Below are 27,195 nucleotides of genomic sequence, written 5' to 3' on the forward strand. Positions count from 1 at the left end.
TGCTGGGATATTATTATTTTTTTATTGCATTACTTATTCAATCACAGCCGCAAACACTTTTATGCTATAGTCTAATAGAAGACCCATTCATTGCGCATTCTACAATTTAACTGATTTGCCTCGCTACCAAACGTGTTAAAGAGAGGCAGCCAGCCAGTAAGCAATGCGCAAAGTTGTTCATATTTTTATTCGTTCTATATACATATTAAGCGCTTCTTCTGTTTGTTGTTTGTACATTTCGTTCTACAATTCAGTACGCGCCCGCTTTGTTTGCTATATTCCGTAGTGCTCATGTGCTCATCCACGGTACAGCGGGCACTTTCTTTTATTTTACTTCAATCTACTAGAAACTAAACAGTGTAGCCGGTGTGTACTGGCTGGTATTGCGTCTGACTAAGATATCTACGTGTTTTTTATTATATAAATTAAAGTGCATTAATTTATTCTGTTCAGTTGCTGCGTGAAGATAAAATTGGAATTTATGTAAAAAATGGTTAAAGCATTTTCTTTTGTTGTGATGGGTTGTGAAATTTTTGAAATAGAAATATGAAGCAAAACTGTATTTATACGAAGTAATTTATTACTCAAACTTTCGTAAATTGCTTTATAATAATTAAAATATTAGTTGAATATTATTATATTGTTCATATAATGGTATTAAACTATTCATTTGTACATTTCCAAAGCACGCAAAGAACACGCAAAAAACACGCTTATGAAAAACCCGACTTATTGCGTGTTTTCGTTAATAATGGATTAGAATTTTGGTGTTTACTTTTACTTACACAGCTTTTCAGGCCACAATAAAATGTGTGTTTAATTTGGAATGCAATTTTTAGTTTGTTGGCATAATCACGGATATCCGTTTTGGATTTACTACTTTTTGCGTGTTAATAATCTTCAACAGTGGAAGATCGTAAAACCATAAATATGTATTATATCATAAGACGCTAAAGCTTATCTTAATAATTTAAGTAAGATAGTATAGTAAGTAAAGAAATGTTTTGGTTTAGATGATTGAAAAGTGAGTAATAATAAATACAAAATGCTACACATACTAAATTAGAAAATTATTATTTTACTATTATTAATTACAATTCATTAAAGGGAGAAAGATACTTTGCGCACGCTATATTTATCTATGTATCTATTTTTATGCAACACGTTTTTCCATAGTGATTAAACGCATCAGTGACAACAATTTACAATTGTAAGGATCATATTGTGACAAACGCTGTTATCTAATCAGTCCAGGGGTCTAAATTCCTAAAGTATTATCAATATATAAACTCTGAACGAGTTCAATATATTGTTCACAATTTTAAGGATTCCAGAAGATTCAAGAAGTGGTTCGCTGACTTGTTGGTTGCCTAATAGTTGTTCAACTAACCATGATGACGATTTCGTGTAGTAATCATTTTTGTAGTAATTAAATAAGTTGTAAAAAACGTTTGAACAATCAAAACCTATCAATTTTGATCCACGACGATAAAATGCGTAAATAGGTGCTTAAGTTCAAGGTTTATCAATTGTCATCAGGCACCACGCAGATTATACATGATTAGCACCGCCAGATATCGCGGAGCCGCTATTAAATAAACGCCGAGCTGGAACGTACGCTTCATTTCATTTCGTGGCCAAGTGAATCGTGTACTAGCTAATTAATTGCCATATCAAAGTGCATTTCAATTCGATTAACAATGTGCGACTCCGTGGACGTTTTCGCCGAGTGGAAGGACCTAGCAACTGATTACAAGCAATTGGAGGTTAGACATTTTAAAGATATTGAAAACCAACTTAATGATAAATATCCTTTACTTTATGTTGTAGAACTCCAATAAAGTGTACCAAGAAAAGTTAAATGAATTGGCCGGGTATCAGAAAAAATGTACAGATGGAATTCATCACCAAAAATATCGAATGGACATTATTAAACAAAACCTTAAAAGGTAGTCCAATTGGAACATCTTTTTTAAACAATTTTAATACAAAAAACTTCTTTATAGTGTACCAAGAACAGCAGAGAATGCAGAGAAGATTAAAGAATTGGAGGAAAATTTAATCAAACAGTCAGCTCATTTATATCACATTGAGCAGACTTTGCCAAAACAGAATGGAGTTTACTTAAAAATTATTTTGGGCAATGTAAATGTGTCCATTCTAAATAAGGAAGAAAAGTATAGATATAAAGTTAATGTTCTATATGAGTTACTAATGTGATTCAATTGAGTATTGCAGGTTTAAATATAAAGATGAATATGAAAAGTTCAAACTTATAATAAGCATAATAAGTTTTGTTCTGGCTGCTTTAAACATCATCTTCAATTTTCGACCGTTGGAACTGATTTATATTTTTCTACTTGTCTGGTACTATTGTACCCTAACTATCCGTGAAAGTATATTAAAGGTGAATGGATCCAGGATTAAGGGATGGTGGAGAATGCATCACTTTATTTCTACTGTTGCTGCTGGCATCTTACTCATTTGGCCTGATATGATTACCTGGAATCAGTTTAGGACTCAATTTATGTATTTCAATGCTTATATCAGTAAGTGCTTTAAAATTTCTGTACTAAAACAAGGTATAACTATTGTTTTATTGTAGGCGTCGTCCAGTATTTACAGTTTATTTATCAGAGTGGTGTATTGTATCGATTGAAAGCACTTGGCGAACGACACAACATGGATATTACGATCGAAGGTTTCCACTCTTGGATGTGGCGTGGATTAAGCTTCCTCATTCCGTTCTTGTTTGGCGGCTACTTATTCCAATTGTACAATGCTTACGTTTTGTTTCAGTTAAGTTATGAAGCTACTGCAACTTGGCATGTAAGTTTATTTCAACTTGCGTTCAATAATGATTGTGCTTAATAATTTATATTGTAGGTGTATGTTTTGAGCGTTATTTTCTTGATTATATTTACGGGTAATACGGTGACAACGTTAATGGTAATTCCTAGCAAAAAGTGGGAGAAGATGAAGAATGAGTATTCGATCCTCGATTTTCTTAGTCAATTGTCGAAGAAAGTCCGTGAGGTATTTACAAAATTGATATATACGTTTAATTGTTACTCTATTGGGATATTTACTTGTGTGTTTGTTTTAGAATGGTAATAATGGAAAGAAGAATGAGTAGACGACGAACGTATTGGCCTACTATAAAGACAAATGGTATTCAAACAAACTTCATAAGTGTTTTAAACTTATTAGTATAAGAAAATTGCATATTTTTATTTAGTCCCATTAAGTGTGTATATGTAATTTATTTTATTGATATTAAACAGCTGCAAATTAGATATTAGACTTGTGAAAAGAATAGAAGGTATTTTACGAACGGTGCAGTATTACAACTTCGTTTGGATTAGCAAAGTGCGCACAGCCCTTTGGAAACCATTGCTTTTTTAAGTTCCCACTCCTTTATCTCAGGGTATTCGTGTGTTTGTAATATGCAGCTCAACCCCTTGCGCGGGAAATTTTGTTTTCGTTTTTTACATGAAATTGTGCGTTTTTGAATACTAAAAAAAGGTTAACGTTAGAGAAAAACTTTATCAGTTTATCATACCCGTAAATAAAATAGAAAAATGAACATTATATAATATTAATTTATTTATTTATTGTTGTATGTTTGAATTGAGAGTACTTTATACTTTTGAGAGTATTTCAAATGAAGAACTTGTGGTTGCCTGCTAGCTAACCTCACAAACTTGCCGAAGTCCGTTTCTTTTTGCGTTTTCAAGTGCACTTCGAATGAGAAGTCTACTATTTTTTCAAGTTGGTCTATTTTAATAATAAATTCTTAATAGTTAATATTTATTTAACATTTAAGACACTCATAATGTCAATGACTAAGTACATGCATCCGCGTAACATTTATAAAACTCCACCGAATTTTAAACAATTAGCAATAGATTATCCAGATTTTCGTCAGCATGTAAAACAGGTAAATATGGGATGATGTTCAATATTAACTGATTGACGTTAAATTCTAATTGTAGGAATTATCTGGTAAAGTTTCAATTGATTTCAAAAATCTTGAAGCTCTAAGGTCACTCACATGCACATTACTGAAAAAAGATTTTGGGCTTGATGTACAAATACCTTTGAACAAACTAATTCCAACTATACCTTTGAGATTAAATTACATTCTATGGATTGAAGATTTAATGGAGATATCAATTCCAATAAATGAGACAAGGGACATTAAGGGTATTGATATTGGTACAGGTGCATCTTGTGTTTATCCTCTAATTGCTGCTAGCAAAAATAAATGGCATATGTTAGCAACTGAAATTGATGACAATTCTATAGAATTTGCAAGAAATAATGTTGTGGCAAACCAATTAGAAGTTTTAATTGAAGGTAGTGATATCAATTTAAGTTTAAATGTAACATTTATTTCAAATTGCAATATTTTAGTTCAAAAAGTTACAAAAGATGCGTTTTTTGATCACATCACAAATGAATATGATTTTGTAATGTGCAACCCACCATTTTTTGCCTCTCACCAAGAAGTAATCTTTGAATTTAAATCAAGAAAACATTCACGACCAAGGCCTAAAAATGCTTTCGTTGCTGCTCCTCAAGAAATTGTTGCACATGGTGGAGAAGTTGAATTTATTTCAAGAATGATCAAAGAGAGCCAAACAATACAAACAAAAATCAAGCAAGTTGAGACACATTTATTTCATGTGAATATGAAAATAATATTATTGACTTATTTCAGAGTTTATACAACAATGATTGGCCATGCTTCCAGTTTAGCGCCGTTAAAGAAACTTTTGAGAGATGTAGATGTTGTTAGTTTCAAACAGACTGAATTTTGCCAAGGCAATACAACACGCTGGGGCTTAGCGTGGACGTTTTGTGATATAGATTTGCGTAAAGTACCTGAAACTACTTTGGCTGTACAACGTAAACAAAAGAAGGAAAATACATCATTTCAGTATCAAATAACAAATGTGCCAGAAACTGTAACATTAAATGATGTACATATTAAACTTCAAGATATATTTACAGAGTTAGAGGTACATATAATTAAATTCAAGTTACTGTTGAAGTTTCATACTAAATTTGCTTCTTTCTAGTTTGATTTTAGAGTTAAACAAACGAAAATTCTGTATTCCTATGATATTGAAGCGAAGAAAAATACTTGGCAACATCAGCGTAGAAAGCGACGGGCTGCCCAAAGAGCTGGCAACAGTTCGAATGATTCTAACGAATCAAAGTCACCATCAATGGATGATAGTGGAATAGAAACCTTGGGCAACCAAAATTCTCCCATGAATGCAGGAGTAGAAAGAACAACAGAATTAATCGAACAAATGAAAGTGAAAAGCCCTAAAAAGCGAGAGCTTGATGACGACGAAGGGTATTACAATAACAAGAGATTTAAGACCGGTGCTGAAAGTGATGAAAATCCAATTGTACGTAGGAATTTACTACTATCCGCTAAGATTTCTATGTTTAAAGATGCGAATAATATTAATATTGAGCTGAGCTGGAACGATGGACATGGAAATCGTGATGTTTTACATCAAATTCTCCAGTATTTGAAGAATAATTTAAAATTATAAATACTATGGAAACGAATAGTTTAATTTTTATTGATTTGTAATCATTAGTTCTATTTTTGTAAGAATAAACGTTATGTTTCTTATTATTAACAGGAAAATTAGGAGATTATTAATTTAATAATATACTAGCGGCACTTCATCATGTTCTCCCGCACGGCAATGTTATGGCAAAGGTAACCAAATCGAAAGCAAGAAAAATCGCAAATTGTTCGAATTTTCGCAATCGATACTCACATCACCACCACTAATGACAGATCACAATGAATTATTACTCAAACATCATGTTATTGTCCCAGTCTAGTCAAAATAACATCAATAGTTGTAAACAATAACTATTTTTTGTTTAATACCTATTTACTTGACATTTTGAAAAAATGTAATGTCAATCAAAATTGTTAAGTACCTAAAATCACACGCAAAATAATTTTCGGCCCCATTTTCAAAATTCTCCATTAATTTCAAATAGTTTAAATAGTTGCAAAATTCATTATGGCTGGATGCGATGATTGCCGTTTCAGGTGTGGTAAAGGCCGAATTCAACCTGAAGTCGCTGCCAAAATTGAACAAGCCTACAAGACAATATCAAATAGCAACTCAAAATCGTTAGTCAAAAAACATTTAACAAAAGAAACATATGAAAAGTTAAAGGATATAACGACCCCAATGGGTTCCACTTTACTAGACTGCATTCAGTCAGGTAAAACATAATCAAACACTTGTTGAGATACTGAAATTATATTTTTAGGAGCTGCTAATCTGGATTCTGGAGTAGGATTATATGCACCGGATGCAGATGCATACACTGTTTTTCATGAGCTGTTCAATCCTCTAATAGCTGAATATCATTCATTTAAAAACAGCAAGCATCCGCCATCATGTTGGGGCGATCCGGTCGCATTTTCTAACATTGATCCTTCCAATAAGTATATTATAAGTACACGAGTACGTACTGGACGTTCTATCAAGGATTATCCTTTTGCTGCCAAGATGACCGAAGATGATTACAAAGAGTTGGAGCAGAAGATCTCAATGGCGGTAAACAGTTTCCAGGGCGAACTTCAAGGCACCTATTATCCATTGAAACTTTTGGTACCTACTGAACAACAGAAATTAGTCGACGATCATTACTTGTTCAAAGAAGGTGATCGTTTCCTTACAGCAGCAAAAATATGTCGATTTTGGCCCACTGGTCGAGGCATTTTCTATAATCCTAGTAAAACCTTTATTGTATGGATAAACGAAGAAGATCACATGCGTATAATTTCTATGCAAAAGGGTGGTGATATTATGGCTGTTTACAAGCGCCTAAAAGAAGGCGCTGAATATTTAGAAACGTGCATGGAATTTGCACATAATGATAAGTACGGGTATTTGACATCTTGTCCCACTAACATAGGTACGTAAATTATATCTTGAGTTCAAATACTTCATCAGATTTCTTTTAGGAACGGCTATACGCGCTTCTGTTCACATTAGTCTACCACATCTAGCAGCAAACCGAACGAAATTAGAGGAAATCGCTGGACGATATAATCTGCAAGTGCGTGGTACCGAAGGAGAACACACTGAATCAGTGGATAACGTCTATGATATTTCAAATAAACGTCGTCTTGGTCTGACTGAATTTATGGCCATTAAAGAAATGAGCGATGGTATAAGGGAATTGATTAAACATGAAGAATCCGGAGATGAATAAATTTCACATCCTGCAACTATACAACTATTTCATGTAAACAACAAGTAAGAAATAAAACATTGAACTACATCTACCTTTCCCATAAAGTAGTACTAGTTGAGTAATAAACAAAAACAACTAGACAAATAAACAAATAAGTTATGTCATAGTAAATAAGGTATAATTACACTTTCCAGTTGTGTGCATCCTTTCACAATGTCTCAGATGTCACTGGTGGTGATTTAAATGCCTGGAATAGTTTATGGCATTCCGCCATTCAATCTAATAAAATCATTGTAAACAATATAAACATTCACTCTAACATATCTCTTAGAAGGAGTTTGTGTAGTAGTGGTGCAGACCAAATATCCTAGGTCAAGCGCCGACTACTTCAATGTGTATTGCAGTTGGTATATGCTGCCATAATTGATTTACCAATCGAGATTATTCATCTGGGACATGTAGCAGCGACTAACTCGTCGGGTACTAGACGCTAGACAGTAATTACCGATTAATGAGGTTCGGGTTCAAATAGCACAAGGTAAAATTCCACATAACGCACGAGTTCGGCTTCAGTTTAAAACGCACATAGTTTTTTTTTGCAGAAGTAGAGTTAATGTCAAAAATAAATTAATAAAATTATATAGTGGCGCATTGAAACTGCTATTATATTCATTAGATAAAGGGCATTGAAATGGCAATTTACTGTCATGGCAGTGAAGTAAAAGTTTGCAATGCATAGTTTTAATAGGTAAAGAAAAATTGCATTTTTAAAAACTAAATAAAAAGTAAATTATGCAAATTTTACCATAATGCAATATTCATTACCCTATAACTATAGTAAATTTATATAATTAATCGAAACCTTCACCGTGGTTGAGTTGCAGTATACCGCTTTGTAGTCATTTGCGTATGTTCACATTCAAACGTTACATCAATGCATGCACACAGAACACACAGAAAAACATCAGGTACAAGTAGCAGGTTCACGTTCAAAAGGCGTGATGATTGTTACGAACGCAAACGCGCATTATTTATAATTACAGCTGTTGAGTGTAACACAACCAGCTGATATTATAAACTTAATAAACTTCACAGCTGATTGAACTCGGATTATGTTGTTCTTCATGTGCGAGCGCTTCGATTCAAGGCCTACGACATACATATTCTCAATTCTCCATTTCTTCGCACGTCGATCAAATTCTTTTCCACTGCATTTGTATTTCTATTCTGAAGCATTCAAAGCAATTCTTGCAGGGCAGTGTTCCGAAGGTTTAAATTCTACCGTGTGTGAACTGCACACATGATTTTTTTTTACAATTGCGATTATCTCGTAAACTAAAAGAGATAATTAGGATCTTAATCTACGGATTATTCTCTATAAGATAGGATAGTTAAAACGGAAATCTGAGAGATGAATTTTTTATTCGTAAGAAAAAATTGCCAAGGGGGATGCTTGATAATTTTTTTCTGATACTGCTGATACTACTTTCGTCTCATACTCTCGCAGTGCAGTGTTCTGAAGGTTTCACTTCTACCGAGTTTGAACTCCACACATAATTTTTTTTTATTTGTGAGGCGTGCGATTGTGTAATCGTAATCAGCACTCGACTTAATAGCACTTGTGTGCGCATAAACATCGTGATCGACGCGTTACATGCACAGCACATGCAAATTTGCTTTAATCTTTGCTATAAAGAACCTTTCTGCTACTTCCTAGTGGTTTTCTAAGAAATTGTTTATTAATTAATTATTAATCACATTGATAAAATCTAATCTATTTCAACATATTGTACAGATGATAGAATTTATTTGCATTGTATTTTAAATTGATTTAGATTTACAGATAAAACTAAATTGTAAAAAAATAATTTACTTCTCCTCACTTCTCAATTTACACATCGCGTAATTAATATTTCAGAATGATTTAGATGAATTGATGCGAAACAAAAACAAGATTTTGATATGTTAATACAGTTAATGCGCAGTAGTTGCAGTAATTTGCTTCAATTTGGTAGTAAATCACATCACAATGGAAAGATTCCCATCCAAAGCGATAATTACAATAGATTAATCGTAGTAGCACAGGTGAGAAACGTCGGATTTACGTGCAGTGTCCAGCGCATCGTGATAACAAAAATCTTCCATTCATTAAATATGTTATTGTCTAACTAACACGTTTTTATGATGCGTTGTTTAATGGATATGGAAAGTACACATGTTGACGATAAAGAAACAGTAATGACCACGACATGATCATGTTTTGTTTTTTCAACTCACGCCGAAGAAACCCAAACAAATGTACATGTGCCGATATGTACATAAAATGCCACAGCACAATGAATATGTACTTGGATTTTAAGGTGTTAATTATTATAATATCAACGAGTAGACATTTGTAAGAGCAGGTATTGTTTGTAACATTCTAGGTGAAATAATAACCATGTGTGTGTGTTACTCATGTTAGTCATGACATTGGCGACATTTGAATTTGTTTTTTTATTTTGCGGTGTAAGGTTTTTAGTGTTGATTTTTTGCGTTGAAATATTTCTACATACCTAAACCATGATTCGTATTTTTACTTGTGTACCGTACATATTACACACTTAAATATTTTAATATGTTTGTTGTTACAATTTATACTAAAGTTAACAGCTTTGAACAAAAAACGATAAATTTTCCGTTAAATTCAGTACAAAATTCACTTTTGCTGACATGAGTCGATATAAGGATACATGCGGAAATTATAACAGTTTTGATAAGCCGCGTTCAGGTCCAGTTTAAATCTGAGCAGTGATTGACTCATTTCATTAAAATCTCATGATTAAATTTTCTGTTGTACCTTTTTGGTAGACAATTGCTATTGCATTATACTGGAATTTCGTCTGGCGCATTTGTGCCTTGTTCCTGGTGGATGCTAAACGACTAGAACGAATTTTGAATCGACTGCTGATCCGATTCTGATATTCACTGCGGCAGTGCGATTGATTTCGGAAAAACGGTAACAACACACTGATTTTTTTTTAAGTTTTGCTTTAATTTTTCTTCATTTCTTCTTTTGACAATGATTAGATATCCGGGTTTACGCAATTTATTTCCCAGTCGTTATTTGCTACGAGAATGAAATATATATTTATTCAATGAATCATAAGTGATTTTAAAACGCTTTTCACATAGTTGTACATTAAAGTGACCTCTAAAAAACATCGACTAAAATGTATGCTTGAATTATTATGTTAAATGCGACATTATGTTGGATGTAGCGTATGTAGTTAGTGGTTAAGATCCAGAAAACGCGAATGTAAATAAATATTAATTCACATCATGCGAGCGCCTAATGTGTTGTTCTCTGCCGGTAATTTGTCGGCCAAGTTTACGTAAATTCCGACAAGGACGTCCCTTCGACACTCTTTGCTTCATTTGTAAGCAGCGACGGTAATTCTCTGTAAATCCCGAAATTAAGCGCAAGTATTTTTAAACTAGTGACTTCATTATTCTTTATGAAGACGTAATAGTTATTTTTTATAAAATGACAATGAATAAAGTTTAAAGCAATTTAGGCAAGAAAATTGAAAGTAATTGAAGAAGAAAATATTTTTTTACATTTTTCTTATACAAATTAATAATTTCAACATTTTTATTATAATACGATATAAAATTATTTTGATTTATTATAGTTTGATTAAAAAATTATTGAGCAGTAATTATTTTTTATGGTAAATTAATAAATTTTAATTATAAATTATTCAAATTTATACTTTCATTTTCCTGATGGTTGTTAATAATTTTATTATATCTTTAATCCTATCACTTTTAAAATCAAAACTACCGAAGCCTTGAAATTTAAAATCACACTTTGAATAGAATACCAACATAATTAAACTAATTTAAACAAATAACCTATTAATTAAAACCAGTAATTAAATAATTACAGCTCAAAATTCTACAACAGTGTGTTTCGACACGTGCAGTAGTAACAATAAAGCAGAATGTAGCATTGCTGATGCTCGTAAATAATTCGATCGTTTGTTCAAAAATGTTAATCGTTTCAAATTATCCCACACGCAACATACTTTTGCGTATTTTATATTTCAATTTAAAATACACCAACAAACTACAATTTACACAAAATCACAAAAACATATTCAACACAATAAAATATCTCAATAAATGTTATGTTTATTATTTAATTGTAGCAGGTGCGAGTATATTTATAGAACCGAAAAAAGGTTATGGGTTATGCACAAACAATTCATCACATCTTTACTCTCAGACGCAGATACAAACCTATTAACTATTGCGTATTGTCATAACTCAACTACCGTATTTTTTATTAACATTGACGTCAATATTTATCAATAGACACACAATATTTAAGTTTCTATCAGCGAAATAAATTGGTGTTTCTTTTCGCCTTGTGCGATTAAATTATGAATCGAATTTGTATTCAACATGCACTTTATTAGCCAATGTTATAAATAAAACGATTTTGTGACGTCTAAACGTTTTAATATAGTTCAATAGTAGCCATTCTGATTGCCAACGGCAAACATTATGCATTCAACAAGTTTTGATTGGTTTTCCTGATTTTTTATCAGCATACATTCTGGATTTAATGATTTTGGATTAAATCGCATTACAATTATTAATAAATCAGCTGTGTGAAATGTTTAGCAACGTTTAAAATTGTATTGTTTGTGTAAATTTAATAACACAAGTCATTATTTTCAAATTAACATATTTTTTGAAAGTTTTTATTTATTTATTACTTTATATCACTCTAAAAATATACATTTAAATAAGAGCAAACAATACAACACACGATTGTAATTATTTTTGACAAGGTCACTGCTTTTTGCAGACACAACAAGCATCTGCGTTGAAATTTTTTAATACTTTTTACATTGTGGTTAGAGTTTTAACCTTTTTGTAAATTACATTTACATAATTTATACCACCTCCTTCATTTTCTATCCGCGTACAATGACTGATTAGTCGTGATTGATTAAAATGATTTAGTTGGTTTTCGTAACAGAGGAAATAACCGTTTAACCGAAAATTACTCGGAGCAGTAAAAATATGTTGTTGTTCAACATGAGCAGCTTCCCGGCATTCCATTGTTTATAACGATCTCTGTATACTCGTTCAGGTACAATATTAGCACGTGTTGGAAAATTGTTAACGCGCTAATGAACTGGACTCGGAACGGAACGTCTCGAGTGCAATTAAATGCACATAATTAGTTGCTGCGGAATGCCGACACCAGTGTTAAGTGTAAACCTTCGATTTGCATAAATTGACAAACGCAACGACATCGGCGAATGCAATGCAATTGATTTACAGTGATGAAAATGAGCCAAATGTAATTATGCACGTACATAACTACTTAATAATGGTTAATTGTTTGGTTTACTGGGAATTTTGTGAATGTTTGAGGTTGGTTTCAATTTCACTTTCGATTTATTCAAAAATTTAACTTAAATAATTTTTTTTTGTCATGAATTGAAGCAAAAAAAGAATTAAAAATTAAAAATCACGAAAATTTTTAATTTTTATAGAAAACCACAAGTGAGAAAGTTTTTGGCTGATATTTACATTTAAATACTTTTATGCTTTCTGAGAAGCGCACATAATGGAAAATAAACGTTTATAAATTCCTAGCAAATATGCTTGTCGCATTAAGATCACTTTATCATATGAATCACAAATATTGTCAAGTTTTTTGAGGAATGCCAACCGGGTATTTACTTTGTATCGCAACAATCTCAATCACAATCAAAATCAAATTTGCATTGATTTAAAGTAATTTCAAGGATTTTAAGTGTTTTATCATTTACTTTATTCTTTATAATAGATCTGATTTAGTATCAATTGTTTTTATAATTTTATACCGGGTATCATCTGTTTACATTCGAGATGACTTGTTATATCCTGATTGTACTCTGATTAAATATCGATTAAAGATCTAATTGACATGAACACTTTTCATTTTCTAAGCACAACGGTTAATCATTACACTTTGGAGCATATTGGAAGTGACAGATTAATATTTTGCTGTATTTTTCCATAGTGAAACAATCAATGTTCACATTCCTCTTAGTTTCATAGAATAACAATCGAAAACAATTACGAAAATTAATAAAAACTTCAATGATACAGATTTGTTACAGTTTGTAATCTGGAACAGAATGGAAATTATTATTGCATCATTATAAGCAAGTATTGCCTGATTGATTATTAATTGTATTGATTATGATAGTGTAGGAGGTGTGTTAAACTACTTATCTTTTAAAAATATTTAAAAATGTATCAATGAACTTATGTTTTCCGGTTTTTGGAATTTTCGAGTGTAAACGTGATTTTGATGAGCACTAGATGAACACTATCTCGGGATTTTACAGCGTCAGATTTTAAAATTACAAAGTCATAGGCAACCCCTAATATAATATAATATATGATATAGTTTACAACCCTGAAAAATTGGTTGCAGTCAAATTCAAGTTACTAGTTACATTTTAACACATTTTTATGTGTAATATCTTATAAAATGCCTTCCCAATGAGTAAAAAAGTAGTAATGATAATAAATAATACATAATATGGTAACAAGAGTAGCTTATCACACCTCCTAAGTTTACTTTTACATGCGTTGAAGTTTTCGGCGCGAATCAACGTGATTCCAGTGCGATTTTCATAGTATAAAAGCATGTGGAGGCACCGGTACACCAGTTCACGGGTACAATACATGACAACCGCTGAACACCACTCGAACACCATTTGCGTTTGACGGTGTTGATGGTGTGTACAGCGTGTTCACATTGGTTTAAAGTCAGGACGCAAAGGTGCGCGCGGTCGCAGTTTGTTACAACTCGCCCGCTTCGACACATTCAGTTATCATCGACCGCGGACGAGGCGCATGTTAAGACGACTCAACCAACTAGACTTAAACAAAATAAACGCACGTTGTTGATTTTTATCGATAATAAGTAATTTTTAATATTCAAGTGATATTGACAGTCGTTGTGGAGATGAATACACAATTTACAAACTGGATCAAAAATAAATAAATGAATTAACACGTTATTAAATAAAATTTAATCGGAAGATACTTTGTTGTGTATTGTTTAATTGTATAACTACCAACGTTAAAAATAAGGTAAGAGACTTTTATTTACAACATATTAAGCGTGTAGTCTACATTTACAATAAAAAAAAGTCAAGGATGTAGTGTGCAGTGTACAATAATAAACATTGCTAGGTGAATGCCTTACTGAGACTTATGTCTTATCAGTTTATTTAGTGTTTTTTTTTATTTAAAAATGAATTTATTCAAAACTTTTCCGTAAATTACTTAAAATTAAATCTTATCATTGATATCATTTCATATGCAAATTATAAAACATGTCTGCATGGCTTATCATAGTAGATCCATGTGAATTGTTATGAATCGTTGGCAATTTATGCCGTCTGGACTTGGATTTATTGTTTACTATGCCTCTGAAGGCAACTACAATGGTTTTGTTTTTATAAAGAGGCTTTTGCAATGTCAAGGTTCTGCCTGTGCCAACGACATGTAAATTAAACGCATTGTTGTAAATAACGAAAAGTGTGAGCACAGCAATCGTGTAATGATCACGTTATAATAGTAACAACAAATGCCTATTCACTTATTATTATAACAGATTGAAGCTTGTTGTCGATTTAAAATAAAAACTCAAGTGTGAATGAACTGATAAATGGAAACTTCTTAAAGTGGTGTGTACTGAAGTACGCAAAAGAATTTTTTGTATAATAATAATATGATTATTAATGTAAAAATCCATAAAGGTATTTTTTAATGTTTGTTAACGATTTTTTGCTAAAATTCTTCACTTATACATGGAAAATACATTATGCGATTATAACTTCAAGAATCTAGGTATGCCATTTCAAAATATATTTACCATCAACTAATGAAATGCGATAATAATAGGAATTAAGGTAAATTTATGCGTTTAAGAATATAAAATTATATTACACATTTAATATACGACATAAGTGCTAATAGACGCTCTTAAACGGTCGAAAAAGAAATTGTTTGATATGTTCTTGTTTTTTTTTTTTTTGCAAATCGGTTTAACTATTAAAGTGGCACGCTTAAATTTTCCAAGAAGTTGAACCTATCAATCAATGTCAAAACCGGTGCGGTAAATCAGATTTGCACGATAATGACGAGTTACGAGTTACGTTTTTGGCAAACTACAAGGTGTCACATTATTCAATTAACAAATATATTAGTAATTATCTACAACTAATAAATATTTATCGACAGTTTACATTTTAATTATGTTTCTCGATTTATAACAATCAAACCTTATATTTTGTTTGTGTAAAGATTATTTTTATTGCAACATATCTAATATTTTATTTGATTACCGTGTATACAAAATACGATAGAAATCAATCAGGTGTATTTTGAATTTGCATGAATAAAAAAAAGAACCAAACAAACAATGCAAAAAATAGTTTCAAAACAAGCTAACCTAGGTATGTTCTGGATTATACTGGTTTTGTGGTTTACGTCCCCGAAACCATCTTGACTTTCATTTTGTTAGCCACATGAATAGGAACATTAATTAATACCTGATTACCAGATACCTGATTATCAGATTATTCAGAATGGACCACAAACTATATAAAACTAAAATGTTATTCAATTAAATTGTAATTTTGTGTGAAGTACTTTTGTATACAGATACACCTCTAATGATTTTACAGTCCAGTTTTATTTTCTGCTTCAATAGCACAATTAGTTACAAGCCTATTAACATGCCGTCATCGTGCTTGAACGCGTTTATCATTCGTAACCAATTAATTCGGCGCGGAATTGCCGCGCCATGCGATTTTCTATTTCGAAATGTAATTATTCGCGCGCGATTAAAAATAGAAATAAAAAGCGATTGATAAACGCGGCGGACGAATAGATACGTTGCGAAAGTCGCGCAGCGAAGGACGAATTTGCGCAAATATCAATGCGCTTATTAACTTCCACCGCTGTTTCCACTGTACAAGGTGTTTGCGTTATGTAAGCGGACCTGGTTACTTGGTTAGCTCGCTGTCATTAAATAGCTTTCAGGATTTCATTTTTTATTCCACGTTTAAATGTCTCATTAACATTATTAGCACGGTCCAGGTGTATTTCATTATATTGTTTAATAAATAATTGAATCGGTACAATGTATATTAAGTGTATAAAATGTTTACTATGAGCACATAGTACAATCATTACACGTGGCGAAAAGAATTCGGTGACAGGTCTTAATTTATAACATTTATGACGTCATTTGAGTGTGTAAAGTCAAATTTTAAGTATTAATGTTTAAGAACACTCAAAAAAACTTAAAAATTATTAAAATTAATTAATATTTAATGCCTAGGCGGATAAACCATTTTTTTATTGTTTAAACAATTAAAAAAAGATGTGGAATTTTCGATTTTGATTATTTGAGTAATTTTCACATTAAGTCTCTCATAAAATTAGCCAACTATGCAAAATAATCAATTTAATGACGGTGATATAACAAATGGGATGGTTCTGTGCCTGATCACATCCTGCATCCACTAATAAAGTATTATTATCCATTGAGTTCCAAACAGTAATCGATAGTTTTACATCGCATTCCGATGTCTACTTTTTATGCGTTCGACAATTTGGATTTGAATCATTCAATTCTGCATTGTTGTTCGCATAACAAGGACAATGTCATGCTTCAAGCGGGCGGTGATTTAATAGTCTATGTCTCGGAATTTAACTATTAATCAATTAATTTAGTACAGTATGTTTCAAAAATCATCAATAAAACATAACTACTGTAATAAAAGTACTTTTACTATACGTTTTTTTCGTTTAATTGTTACAGATTTTGTGATAAATAATAAAATAAAATGGAGTCAAAGGTAAAGCAACCTGTGAGTAATAATGACACCACAAAGAATTCGTGGTTGTCTTTAAATCCTCGATCATTACCAGATGTTGAAAATGGGTTAGTATTAATTTAATTTCCCTTTTTGAGAATAAATTATTAATGTAATAATTTATAGAGCTAATGGTAAATACTGGAAAACTAAAGATGGGCTCGAATTGAATGGTACAGTGGAGAAACAAGAAAAACCAATGTCACATATGACGGAAGTTGAGCATCCTACATCGTAAGTTTCATTTTTATCATTTTATCACTTATTTTTTACATATTAATTACTTCTTACAGTTACGGTGAAACGTTAATGCATCTATTCAAAGGCAACTTAGGTTCCGGTCTGTTTGCAATGGGTGACGCCATGAAGAATGGCGGAATAGTGTTAGGACCTGCTGCAATTATCTTCCTAGGACTTATCTGTACTCATTGTCAACATTTACTGGTGAGTCCACTTTAATTTTAAACAAAATTCATAGTTGCAACCTGTTTTTCACGAAATGATAGAGCAAATTTTAAAAAGCGTGGTGTCATCTTGGTCATGACCATCAACACCTATTAAATAAATGACACTTGCAGTTTCACTAACCACATTACTACTAACTCAGTTTTATGCGTATTTCCGCCGCGAGAATTTTTCGCATTTGGCGTTTTTCTACGAACTCATTTTAATGGATTCAATCGTAATAAAATGATATGGGAGGCAATCTACCTACTCCCACAATTCAATTTCGTGTGTTGTTTGGTAAATTAAGACTTATTGCGAATTTTATGATCATAGCTCAATGTTTTTATCAGGAAATCTGTCATTTTGTGTGTGTGTGTAAATTTACAACCAACAAAATGTCACGCAAACAGGAGTATTTCAATTTTTTAAAACCACGGAAGTTATTAATTCTGCTTTCCTAATGGTAATTGATATAGATTTGCATAATATGCCCTTGTGTATAAAATCACTTATTTTTTATTAATTATATGATGATAAATGGTAATCTAGTGTTTATTTACAATATAAACATAACGTAATAAAATATAATATTACTAAGCAACGAAAATTGTATAACTGGTTACATCATCAACCCTTAAAATGTTTATTTGGTTGCATTTTTAATTTAGCTAAAATATTAATTTGCTATTTGCGGTTTGAGTATTGTAAAATGTTAATTGAAGTACAGCTAGACAAAAATATAAACAATCGAACCGAGTGCACCAAAAATAATAAACAAAGTTCACCTTGACCTAAACGTAAACCGTGAGGAACGAGAATTTCGTAATACGTATTTACATATTATTGCCAAATTTGCATTTATATCTTTATAGTTTAGTATAAATTAAATTTTTGGTGGTTTTGTGAACTTGAATGAATGATGAAATCCGTAGCTTGCATGTTTGATCAATCCTCATTAATTATCGCGGATAATTAAAGAATAAATTTCAATTTTCAATGGCCTAGAATACCAGATGCCACACCATTCTCTTCAGCGCTGCATCTAAAGTGGCGCTTAAATCGCTAATCGTCCACTTCAAATTTGATGTCATGACCGTCAACTTTTGTACTCATACGTACGATATTAATTATGCAGTTAATCTTAATTCAAATTGCGATAATGAGCTAATTTCGTTCCAATATTGCTTTTGCAATATTAAATTTTTATAGCGGGTATTATATAATAGTAATTTCATGTACGAGTAGTTTGGTATTTTTCATTTTATGTACCGTACCTAAATTAAATAGGTGTATATCCTGAGAGTAAAATTCCAGATTTTCCATGTTTACATCACATCGCATGGAAATCATTTATTTAATTGTTGTGCGAACAATAAACATTTTCGCACGTGGCTCAACGATGAGCACGTTCGCAAATCATGACTCTAGAATTACATTCCAGTTTGCAAACAAATGAATTAATTAATTAGTGTTATTACATCTAATTTGCAAAAATACATTGTTGGGCATATAATTAGTTAATTATTAATATGATTAATTATAATTGATATAATTAATGTAAATTCAATTTATTTCGTTTTTATATATTTAAAAAATGTGTAACTGTAATTTTGCAAGTTTAAGATCCGTTTCGATACTATCAGGCATAAAATAATTACTAATTATTAGTTTTTGTGTTTTTCTAAACTTAAATTATAAGAGCAACTTTAACTAAATGACTTAATTTCAAAGCACGTGGAGAACGTACAATTTTTGCATTAAAATCAAGTGAAAAATTACAGGAATGTTACAATTCGCAATTTATGTACATTTCTAATGCTCTTGAATGTTTTACTCACAATATAATTTCAAGTTTTTTCATGCGCTGTCAAAATTAGAAGCTAAATTTAAATTCTTACACTAATCACACATTTGAAAGGTTGACTAATTCGCGTCAATTGAAAAATACTTAAATTGAATTATTATTAACATGTCTTAAGTTGTCTAGACCTAAGCCTAGACATGTTTATAAATTTTCAATTAAGAATTCATTTCATTAAAGACTATTACAATGTGTGCATGCGATTATTTTATTAGAATCACCTCGAGCTATCGATAATTCAGAAATCGTTAATGTGTTAATACATTAACATGGTTTCTAGCAGCAATTAGCTGGTTAATTTGCGTAAATACATAAAAGCACACAACGAAAGCGTTAGATAAATATTTATAAATCAATTATATCTGCGTACACATACATTAACAACAATAATACCATCCTGTGATTAAGTACTTCTAGCTGTTGACCTATTTTGAAATAAAAAGGCATAAATAAATAAATAAACGTGTACGTACTTGATTATGACAATTGTAATTGTAATTATGAGTATCACAAACATAAGTGTGAGAGTAAAATATAATTTATTACGCGACAATGTTGATTTTTCTGTTTGTGTCAACAAGTCGTGGAAATATTTTACTATAATCCATTAATCGCAAGGTTTTTCGCTGTTTTTTGTTCATATCCAGCATATTTAGCATGTTTATTTGTAGAAAAATTAAGTTTTTGTCTGACTTTGGAATTTTTTCGGCTTCTAGCTGACTGCGTCGACAAAAATTGCCCAGAAGACCGGAGTTAAAGTTTTACCCGATTTTGCTACCACCGTGGAACTGTGTTTTGAAAATGGACCTCCTGCTACTCAGAGACTGGCAAAGCCGATGCGGAAGTTGGTCAAGTTATTTTTATGTGTCACTCAGTTGGGCTTCTGTTGTGTTTACTTCGTATTTGTTTCGAGTAATTTTAAACAGGTAAGATATTAAGGATTATAAGGTTAAAGATGTAGCAACATAACCCAATATAGCAGCTTTTAATTGTTTTATATTTAGTAGAAAAATGTTTACGATTAAATTTTCTTTGCAGTTGGCTGATTATTATGGCTTTGAAATTGATATCCATATCCATATGGCATTAATTCTTGGCCCAATCATATTAACCTGCCTTGTGCGCAATCTGAAGTATTTGGCACCTCTATCAGCAATTGCAAATATCTTCATGGCTGTTGGTCTAGTCATCACGTTCTACTATATATCGCAAGACCTTCCTGCATTCAGTGAACGTGACTATGTTGGTACAGCTAGCAATTTCCCGTTGTTTTTCGGAACCGCGCTCTTTGCCTTTGAAGGAATCGGTTTGGTCCTGCCATTGAGAAATGAAATGAAAAAACCTGACACCTTCCAGAAAACGTTTGGCGTACTCAATGTTGGCATGGTTTTCGTCACTATTGCTTTCACATGTCTAGGTATTGTGTCGTATCTGAAATTCGGTGACGATATCCAAGGAAGTGTCACCCTTAATTTACCTGAAGATGAAATGTAAGAAAATAAACATTTTTTTATGGTATCGGGTTATGTTATTATAAAATATTTTTTAATTGCAGTTTGGGTCAGTCTGTAAAGATTCTCATCGCCCTTGCAATTTTGATGTCTTATGCATTGCAATTCTATATCGCCATCGAAATTATGTGGGGCCAAGTTGAAAAAACGCACCCGGCTATGAAACATCCAATTTTCTATGAGTTAGCATTCAGGACTCTTTTTGTTTTAATCACTTGTAAGTGCCACGATTTTAATTTAATGTTTCAAGACAGAAATTAATTGTTTATGCATTCTTTTCAGTTGTTTTGGCTGAAGCCATCCCGTATTTGAATCTTTTCATTTCTTTGATTGGTGCCATCAGCAGTACGGCTTTAGCGCTTCTTATCCCCCCGCTATTGGAAATCACCACATCAGATAAATCTGCTTTTAAAATAATGAAGAATATATTTATTATTATAATCGGTGTGATTGGTTGCATAACCGGCACATATGAAAGTATAGCAGCCATTGTAAAAGCCTTCCAGGAGGATAATTGAAACCCCACGTCAAAGCGTATAATGTCTAACTAATTGTGTGGCGTTGCGGTAACATCATAAACATTGCAAAAAGAACAAACGCACAAATTTAAACACGCTGTGATATGATACCCATTTGCTATTTACCGCAGTATTCTCTTCATCGTATTAATTTATTCTCGGCTTAACGAAATAACGGACAAATATATTTAAGTTGAACCTAGCAAATCATTTTAAGACAAACAATAATGACGCCCTTTATTCTTTTACAACGACTTAACGAGTAATTCTAGTATTTTAGCCGCGTTTTTCTCAGTTACCTAACTTTTATCAAAACCAAAAACCATGTACATACAATGATACAATATCCATCAAACAAATGAAGCAGTGCCTTTTAGAATAGAGAAATTAAGCTTGCGAGCCGTGCTCGAGTTTTACCTATATGTATAAACAAATTAATATCTGATAGTTAAAAAAATGTAACACATGCATGTGATTATTTAACCGATAAACTCTGTGAGATTTTTAATTATGTTCAAGAATAATTTAAGTAATTAGTATGTAAGGATAGTGTTAACGAAAGAAATAAAAAATTATAATACGAAAATACTATATAACAATAATGGACTACAGTCAAATTGATACTTTAAACAACTATTATATTTTTTATTTAAAAGTTGGATTTGTCTAATACTATTTCGTGAACAAAAACATTGAGCATTTTTTCCTGCTTATTGCACCCTTACTAAACGGAGGGTAGGAGCTTTATATAACTTTTGTAAAGCAGTTTTGTTTCTGCAACGTTTGATTCAATTGCTTATCTTATCTTTCTTTTACATTTTATTGTTTCGTACCATATGCAACACATAATACAACCTAGTTTTTGTTAGCAAAGTAGCAAACCATTTTCAAGTGCACTTCAATCCACCCCTACTCCGCACGATTGGACTTACTGGTTCTCATCGCAGGTTCTGCCAACTTCGTGCGACTCGTTCTAAGCAACGTTTTGTTGCATAATATAGTTAATAAATCGAACGTTGTTCTTGTGAATCCGGGAAAATGATTAAAAACACCAACATCCCGAGCTTTATCAAGGCAGCCAGCCAGGTGGTGAGCAATCAACTGAAAGTAGCGCCTGCAGTCGTCCTTCCCAAGAAGGAAAAAACCGACGTTAAGGGGGTTTTGCTAACCAGCTACAGCCTCAATCAATGCTTACCAGTCAACAAAATGAGCGTGGTCGCTGGACCCGCAGTCAGCACCCAGGTGAGATGCGCACACACTGATATCCACGTTCCGGACTGGAGCAACTACCGTCGTGATGCTGTCAAAAGCCCCACTGCAAAGAGTGCAGAATCTGATGAGAGCCGCAAGAACTTCACCTACTTGCTGGCGGGTGCTGGTGCTGTTGGTGGTGCATATGCAGCCAAAGCAATGGTTACTCAATTCATCACAAGCATGAGTGCTACTGCTGATGTATTGGCTTTGGCAAAGATTGAAATCAAACTGGGAGATATTCCTGAGGGCAAGAGTGTTACCTTCAAATGGAGAGGTTTACATTTTGTTTTTTAATATAATACATCATACTAACATGTTTAATTTTAGGTAAACCATTGTTCATCAGGCATCGCACTGGTTCCGAAATCGCCGCTGAACAGGCTGTGCCAGTAGGCAGCTTGAGAGATCCTCAACATGACCATGAGAGAGTCACCAAACCAGAGTGGTTGGTTGTTTTGGGTGTCTGCACTCACTTGGGCTGTGTGCCAATTGCCAATGCTGGTGATTTTGGTGGATACTACTGTCCTTGCCATGGTTCCCATTATGACGCTTCTGGCCGCATCCGCAAGGGACCCGCTCCACTTAATCTGGAAGTTCCAGTGCATGTATTCCCAGATGAGAGCACCCTGGTTGTTGGTTAAATCAATTTTAATAGTGAAATAAATAATGTATGTACAGGTAATTTTTAAATTATTCATCAAACAACTGAAAGAAGTTACAAACGTGAGAACGAGTTAAGTCATATTTAGAACAACTGGAAAACATACAAATGTGCATGTTATAATTTGATCTGTACATTTGATTGTTTAATTGACATCAAGATACCATGTTGAATAATTTGCTTCAATAAATTTTTAGCAAATTAAATCTTTATTCTTAGAAGATACATTTTAAAGTATTTACTAATATCGTGAATTTAATTAACTTAATGCAGATTCCAGGAGCTTTAAAACTCAGTTTGCCTTCTTTTGCAAAAGAAAATATGGGAAAAAATGGATAATATTGACTTATTACATATTCTTCTTGTGATTTAATAATTAATTAAAGTCAAATCTTGACCTGTCATTGCAGCTTCTTAAAGAACCGAAACTAGCCTGTAAATTAGCTCGTTTTAATTCGATGTGGAAAATACGTTACCAATTAAATTTTACCTGATGCATGTTGAACATACGATGAGGCCTCTGCATTGTATTGTTCGAACTCATTGAAAAATCAGTAAACTGTCCACCCATTGTTACATCTTTGTAACGGGAGTCCTCCGATTGAAATGTTAGATTATTCCTCGAACGCTGTAAGGGCATAATTTAAAAATTATTTAAATTAAATTAATTTTTCGATTTATCAAATATATTTTCCTCTTACATATGATATCTCTTGCTGTAAACGATCTCCTTCAGATTTAAACTTCTTGAATTTCTCAAGCAGGCCAAAATATTCTTTTCTGAGTGCTGCATATTTTGCTGCTAGTAATTTATCCAGCCTCATTCGGTGTTCCGCTTGAAAGCTCATTGTCTGCAGATTGGTAAGTGTGATGTAGTAAATAATAATAAATGTGATATATTTTTATGGTCTGTACCTTCTTAGCCATCTTGTATAAGGAATCAATGGATTGAAAATAGTTACATATATTAGATGGCATCTGACTATCCAATACGATTAATGAAGTCGGGATCTTGCAAACACTGCAGGCTTTATTCTTAGCTGAAATATATTTGCATCAATGACGGTTGGACATCAGTATGTTGAGAGATGTTTAATTACCTGCAAGTTGAGCACAATCGAAGCATAGTATATGGGAGCACTTTGCTATAGAAAATTTTGTTTTCTTATTCGAACGTACGTAACACTTGTTGCAATGCACCCAAAATTTGGCCGACATGTTGAATTCAAGATGCGAATATTTACTATGTACTGTACCGAATACTATATTTTGTTTTAATAGTAGTTCTGGAGCAAAAGTGTTTAGTCCGCAAACTAAGATGTGCTTCAGACTCTTACGTAGCACACATTTGAGGCTAGCTTTGCAGCCAGAAAAAGGTTGGATACAAAAATAGGCAACCAATATTACTCCTCAGCAATAATATATACTTTTATAAACTGCAAAGATTTATGTATCTAATGATGAATATATAATGTAGGAATCATATAAATAGAGTAAATGCGAATCGCTTCAGTTGCTATGATATAATATCAATGATATAATATCAATGATACGTGACATTGATCAAACAAAATTCATATGAATATTTTCGGATCTTGTACGGTTTAATTCTGCGAGGTAACGCGTTCGTAGATTTCATTCCGCCTCTTTACCCTTACATTTAGTGACTATATTCAATCACATCTTACAAATCTTTTTGTGTGAAATTCAGTTGGTGAGCATTTCATACAACTTAAATATAACAATGGTGAGTGGTCGCCAATTCCGTGAATCTCTCCATCGCCCGCTCCCGAATGCACCAGTCCAGAAAAGTTGTCGCCAGGTTCCCGCGTTTACAGTTCAAGCATTGCAACGTGGCACATGCACTCTACCTCCTCCAACCTGCAATCCTTATCAAGAGATACCATACACTAAGAAGCGCATATTTAAAACCTCGTACGATCGTGGAGAATTGCCGATTTCGGCGGACGCTAACAAAACCAGCGTCATTTGGAAAGTAAGTAGGTCATTAAATTATTTCTATATTTGCTAAATAAATCAATATTTTAGGTAAACTTGAATAAGATAGATTACATCCACTATCTCCCAGTTTTCTTTGAAGGCTTAGTCGAAAATGAAGAACCGTACGTATTTATTGCCCAACAAGGTATCTCTGATCTTCTCAATAATGGCGGACACAAGATATTTCCGTGTATTCCACAACTCATTCTACCAATGAAAAGTAATTATTCATAGTAATTCTAGTAGTTAATATTAACACCGTAATAAACACATGTTCACAGGAGCTTTAAACACTAGGAACAAAGAAGTAATGATGCGCGCATTAAAAATTCTTCAACACTTGGTCAAATCTTTCGACATGATCGGCGAAGCTCTTGTGCCTTATTATCGCCAACTGTTGCCACCGTTGAATCTCTTTAAAGAAAAAAACGTTAACTCAGGCGACGACATTGATTACAGCCAAGTAAAAGGTATTAATCTTGCTGATATCATAAATGAAACATTGGAACAACTTGAACTTCATGGTGGGGAAGATGCTTTTATTAACATCAAATACTTATTGCCCACTTACGAATCATGCGTCATGAATTAGATTGTGTGCATTATACAAATTTATAAATCAATTTACCAAAGCACTTCATTCATATGCACAATAAAACATTTGAAAATAATTGTGCAATGCACATTAATAATAAAATGGGGCACCTAAAAATATACCCACTGAATTAGTATTTATTGATATTTAATAAAGATACACTGCAAAAACGACGACAACTGCAAAAATTGTACTCTGAAAAACGGAATAAATTGCATCAAATATGTTAGTGGACAATTATTAAACAAAGCTTTTTGAGATACTTACATTCATGAAAACATCACTTGTATAGCCATCAGTTTCAGAATCCCATAAACACCTCAGACCAGATTTCACACCTGCTCCTTTCAGTTCTCCAATGGTAACTTGAACAATGTGCTTGTACCTTTTCATTCTCAGTTCTGAATCATTCAAATCATTGATTATATTCATAAATAAAGCATTTTTATTGTTTTACCTCTTATATCTTGATTAATTGAATTTGCAATTTTGATTGTCCACTTTTTGGCATTCTCACTGTCATATTCTTTGCCATCCAGTGATTCAAACAAGTTTGTTTGGATTATTTCTTTTATGGGACTTGATTTAAATCTGAAAAATTAACTTAATAGAAATCTGACTTCAAAAAGATTAAACTATCTCTACCTTTCCTCTAAACTCGGTTTAATTACATAGGAGCTTTGTGGAATTATTGTTTCATGGCTTCCAGGTTTAGCAGGCTCTATGTCTACGTCTGCTAAAATTATTGATGGTTGCGATTGATCCGAATTTGCATCCATAGCCAATTCAAACGACATTGTAGGTTAAATCCAATATTTACCACCAAAATGATCAAGAAATGTCTGCCGTTTGTTGAATTATAAGCAGTTGTTAGATATATGAGGGTAATTGCTGAATCTCTTTAATATTTTTGTAATCCACACCTCTTGAACAACTGTTAATTTTGTTAATGTTCGACATGAGAAGTTTTTAATTGTCTGTTATGTGTGTTTTGTCAACAGTTGTCATGACAACGTTTAGAGCCACTAGCGGAATTTTCTGGAATTTCATTTCTGGAAAATTTTGTGCGTTTAACTGAACAGTTTTGTTAGAAATACGCATAAAATATATGTAAACGTTTGCTATGTCTCAGGACTTTATAAATAG

At 32.5% G+C, this 27,195-nt stretch overlaps 8 protein-coding genes across 9 annotated transcripts; 6 read left to right on the forward strand and 2 right to left on the reverse strand.

Moving 5' to 3' along the window:
* Positions 1-1,343: 1,343 nt before the first annotated feature.
* Positions 1,344-3,296, forward strand: LOC135793628 (transmembrane protein 120 homolog). Its single transcript, XM_065304657.1, has 7 exons — positions 1,344-1,766; positions 1,831-1,949; positions 2,007-2,177; positions 2,239-2,549; positions 2,606-2,829; positions 2,887-3,036; positions 3,107-3,296. Exons 1-7 carry the CDS (start codon positions 1,701-1,703, stop codon positions 3,134-3,136), a joined length of 1,071 nt encoding a protein of 356 aa, XP_065160729.1. The 5' UTR covers positions 1,344-1,700; the 3' UTR covers positions 3,137-3,296.
* Positions 3,297-3,669: 373 nt separating this feature from the next.
* Positions 3,670-5,671, forward strand: LOC135793626 (U6 small nuclear RNA (adenine-(43)-N(6))-methyltransferase). Of its 2 annotated transcripts, XM_065304655.1 has the most exons (5): positions 3,671-3,940; positions 3,996-4,359; positions 4,417-4,663; positions 4,724-5,024; positions 5,085-5,671. In XM_065304655.1, exons 1-5 carry the CDS (start codon positions 3,836-3,838, stop codon positions 5,571-5,573), a joined length of 1,506 nt encoding a protein of 501 aa, XP_065160727.1. In that variant the 5' UTR covers positions 3,671-3,835; the 3' UTR covers positions 5,574-5,671. The 2 variants fall into 2 exon arrangements, with proteins under 2 accessions (XP_065160726.1, XP_065160727.1); XM_065304654.1 differs by having other exon boundaries at positions 3,670-3,940; positions 3,996-4,663.
* Positions 5,613-7,338, forward strand: LOC135793627 (arginine kinase-like). Its single transcript, XM_065304656.1, has 4 exons — positions 5,613-5,746; positions 6,092-6,270; positions 6,319-6,969; positions 7,019-7,338. Exons 1-4 carry the CDS (start codon positions 5,715-5,717, stop codon positions 7,267-7,269), a joined length of 1,113 nt encoding a protein of 370 aa, XP_065160728.1. The 5' UTR covers positions 5,613-5,714; the 3' UTR covers positions 7,270-7,338.
* Positions 7,339-13,983: 6,645 nt separating this feature from the next.
* Positions 13,984-22,196, forward strand: LOC135793490 (neutral amino acid uniporter 4). The gene is made up of 8 exons (XM_065304478.1): positions 13,984-14,403; positions 17,147-17,269; positions 17,328-17,435; positions 17,495-17,645; positions 20,226-20,435; positions 20,548-20,999; positions 21,065-21,237; positions 21,303-22,196. Exons 2-8 carry the CDS (start codon positions 17,172-17,174, stop codon positions 21,536-21,538), a joined length of 1,428 nt encoding a protein of 475 aa, XP_065160550.1. The 5' UTR covers positions 13,984-14,403; positions 17,147-17,171; the 3' UTR covers positions 21,539-22,196.
* Positions 22,197-22,460: 264 nt separating this feature from the next.
* Positions 22,461-23,659, forward strand: LOC135793491 (cytochrome b-c1 complex subunit Rieske, mitochondrial-like). Its single transcript, XM_065304479.1, has 2 exons — positions 22,461-23,066; positions 23,120-23,659. The coding sequence occupies exons 1-2, from the start codon at positions 22,577-22,579 to the stop codon at positions 23,431-23,433; spliced, it is 804 nt and encodes a 267-aa protein (XP_065160551.1). The 5' UTR covers positions 22,461-22,576; the 3' UTR covers positions 23,434-23,659.
* A 47-nt stretch (positions 23,660-23,706) lies between these two features.
* On the reverse strand, positions 23,707-24,817 carry LOC135793492 (probable E3 SUMO-protein ligase RNF212). The gene is made up of 5 exons (XM_065304480.1): positions 24,554-24,817; positions 24,369-24,493; positions 24,155-24,304; positions 23,944-24,081; positions 23,707-23,886 (listed from the first exon to the last, which is right to left on the reverse strand). Exons 1-5 carry the CDS (start codon positions 24,669-24,671, stop codon positions 23,830-23,832), a joined length of 588 nt encoding a protein of 195 aa, XP_065160552.1. The 5' UTR covers positions 24,672-24,817; the 3' UTR covers positions 23,707-23,829.
* A 171-nt stretch (positions 24,818-24,988) lies between these two features.
* Positions 24,989-26,298, forward strand: LOC135793488 (parkin coregulated gene protein). Its single transcript, XM_065304476.1, has 4 exons — positions 24,989-25,070; positions 25,165-25,449; positions 25,503-25,674; positions 25,736-26,298. Exons 2-4 carry the CDS (start codon positions 25,198-25,200, stop codon positions 26,044-26,046), a joined length of 735 nt encoding a protein of 244 aa, XP_065160548.1. The 5' UTR covers positions 24,989-25,070; positions 25,165-25,197; the 3' UTR covers positions 26,047-26,298.
* Positions 26,169-27,138, reverse strand: LOC135793489 (dynein light chain Tctex-type protein 2B-like). Its single transcript, XM_065304477.1, has 4 exons — positions 26,695-27,138; positions 26,507-26,640; positions 26,317-26,450; positions 26,169-26,244 (listed from the first exon to the last, which is right to left on the reverse strand). Exons 1-4 carry the CDS (start codon positions 26,844-26,846, stop codon positions 26,197-26,199), a joined length of 468 nt encoding a protein of 155 aa, XP_065160549.1. The 5' UTR covers positions 26,847-27,138; the 3' UTR covers positions 26,169-26,196.
* Positions 27,139-27,195: the final 57 nt, after the last annotated feature.

Source organism: Atheta coriaria, unplaced genomic scaffold, assembly GCF_025399875.1.
Source record: "Atheta coriaria isolate IRGN ID8LTWV9N9 unplaced genomic scaffold, Caltech_Dcor_3.1 hic_scaffold_6_pilon, whole genome shotgun sequence".
Lineage (NCBI taxonomy): Eukaryota > Metazoa > Arthropoda > Insecta > Coleoptera > Staphylinidae > Dalotia > Dalotia coriaria.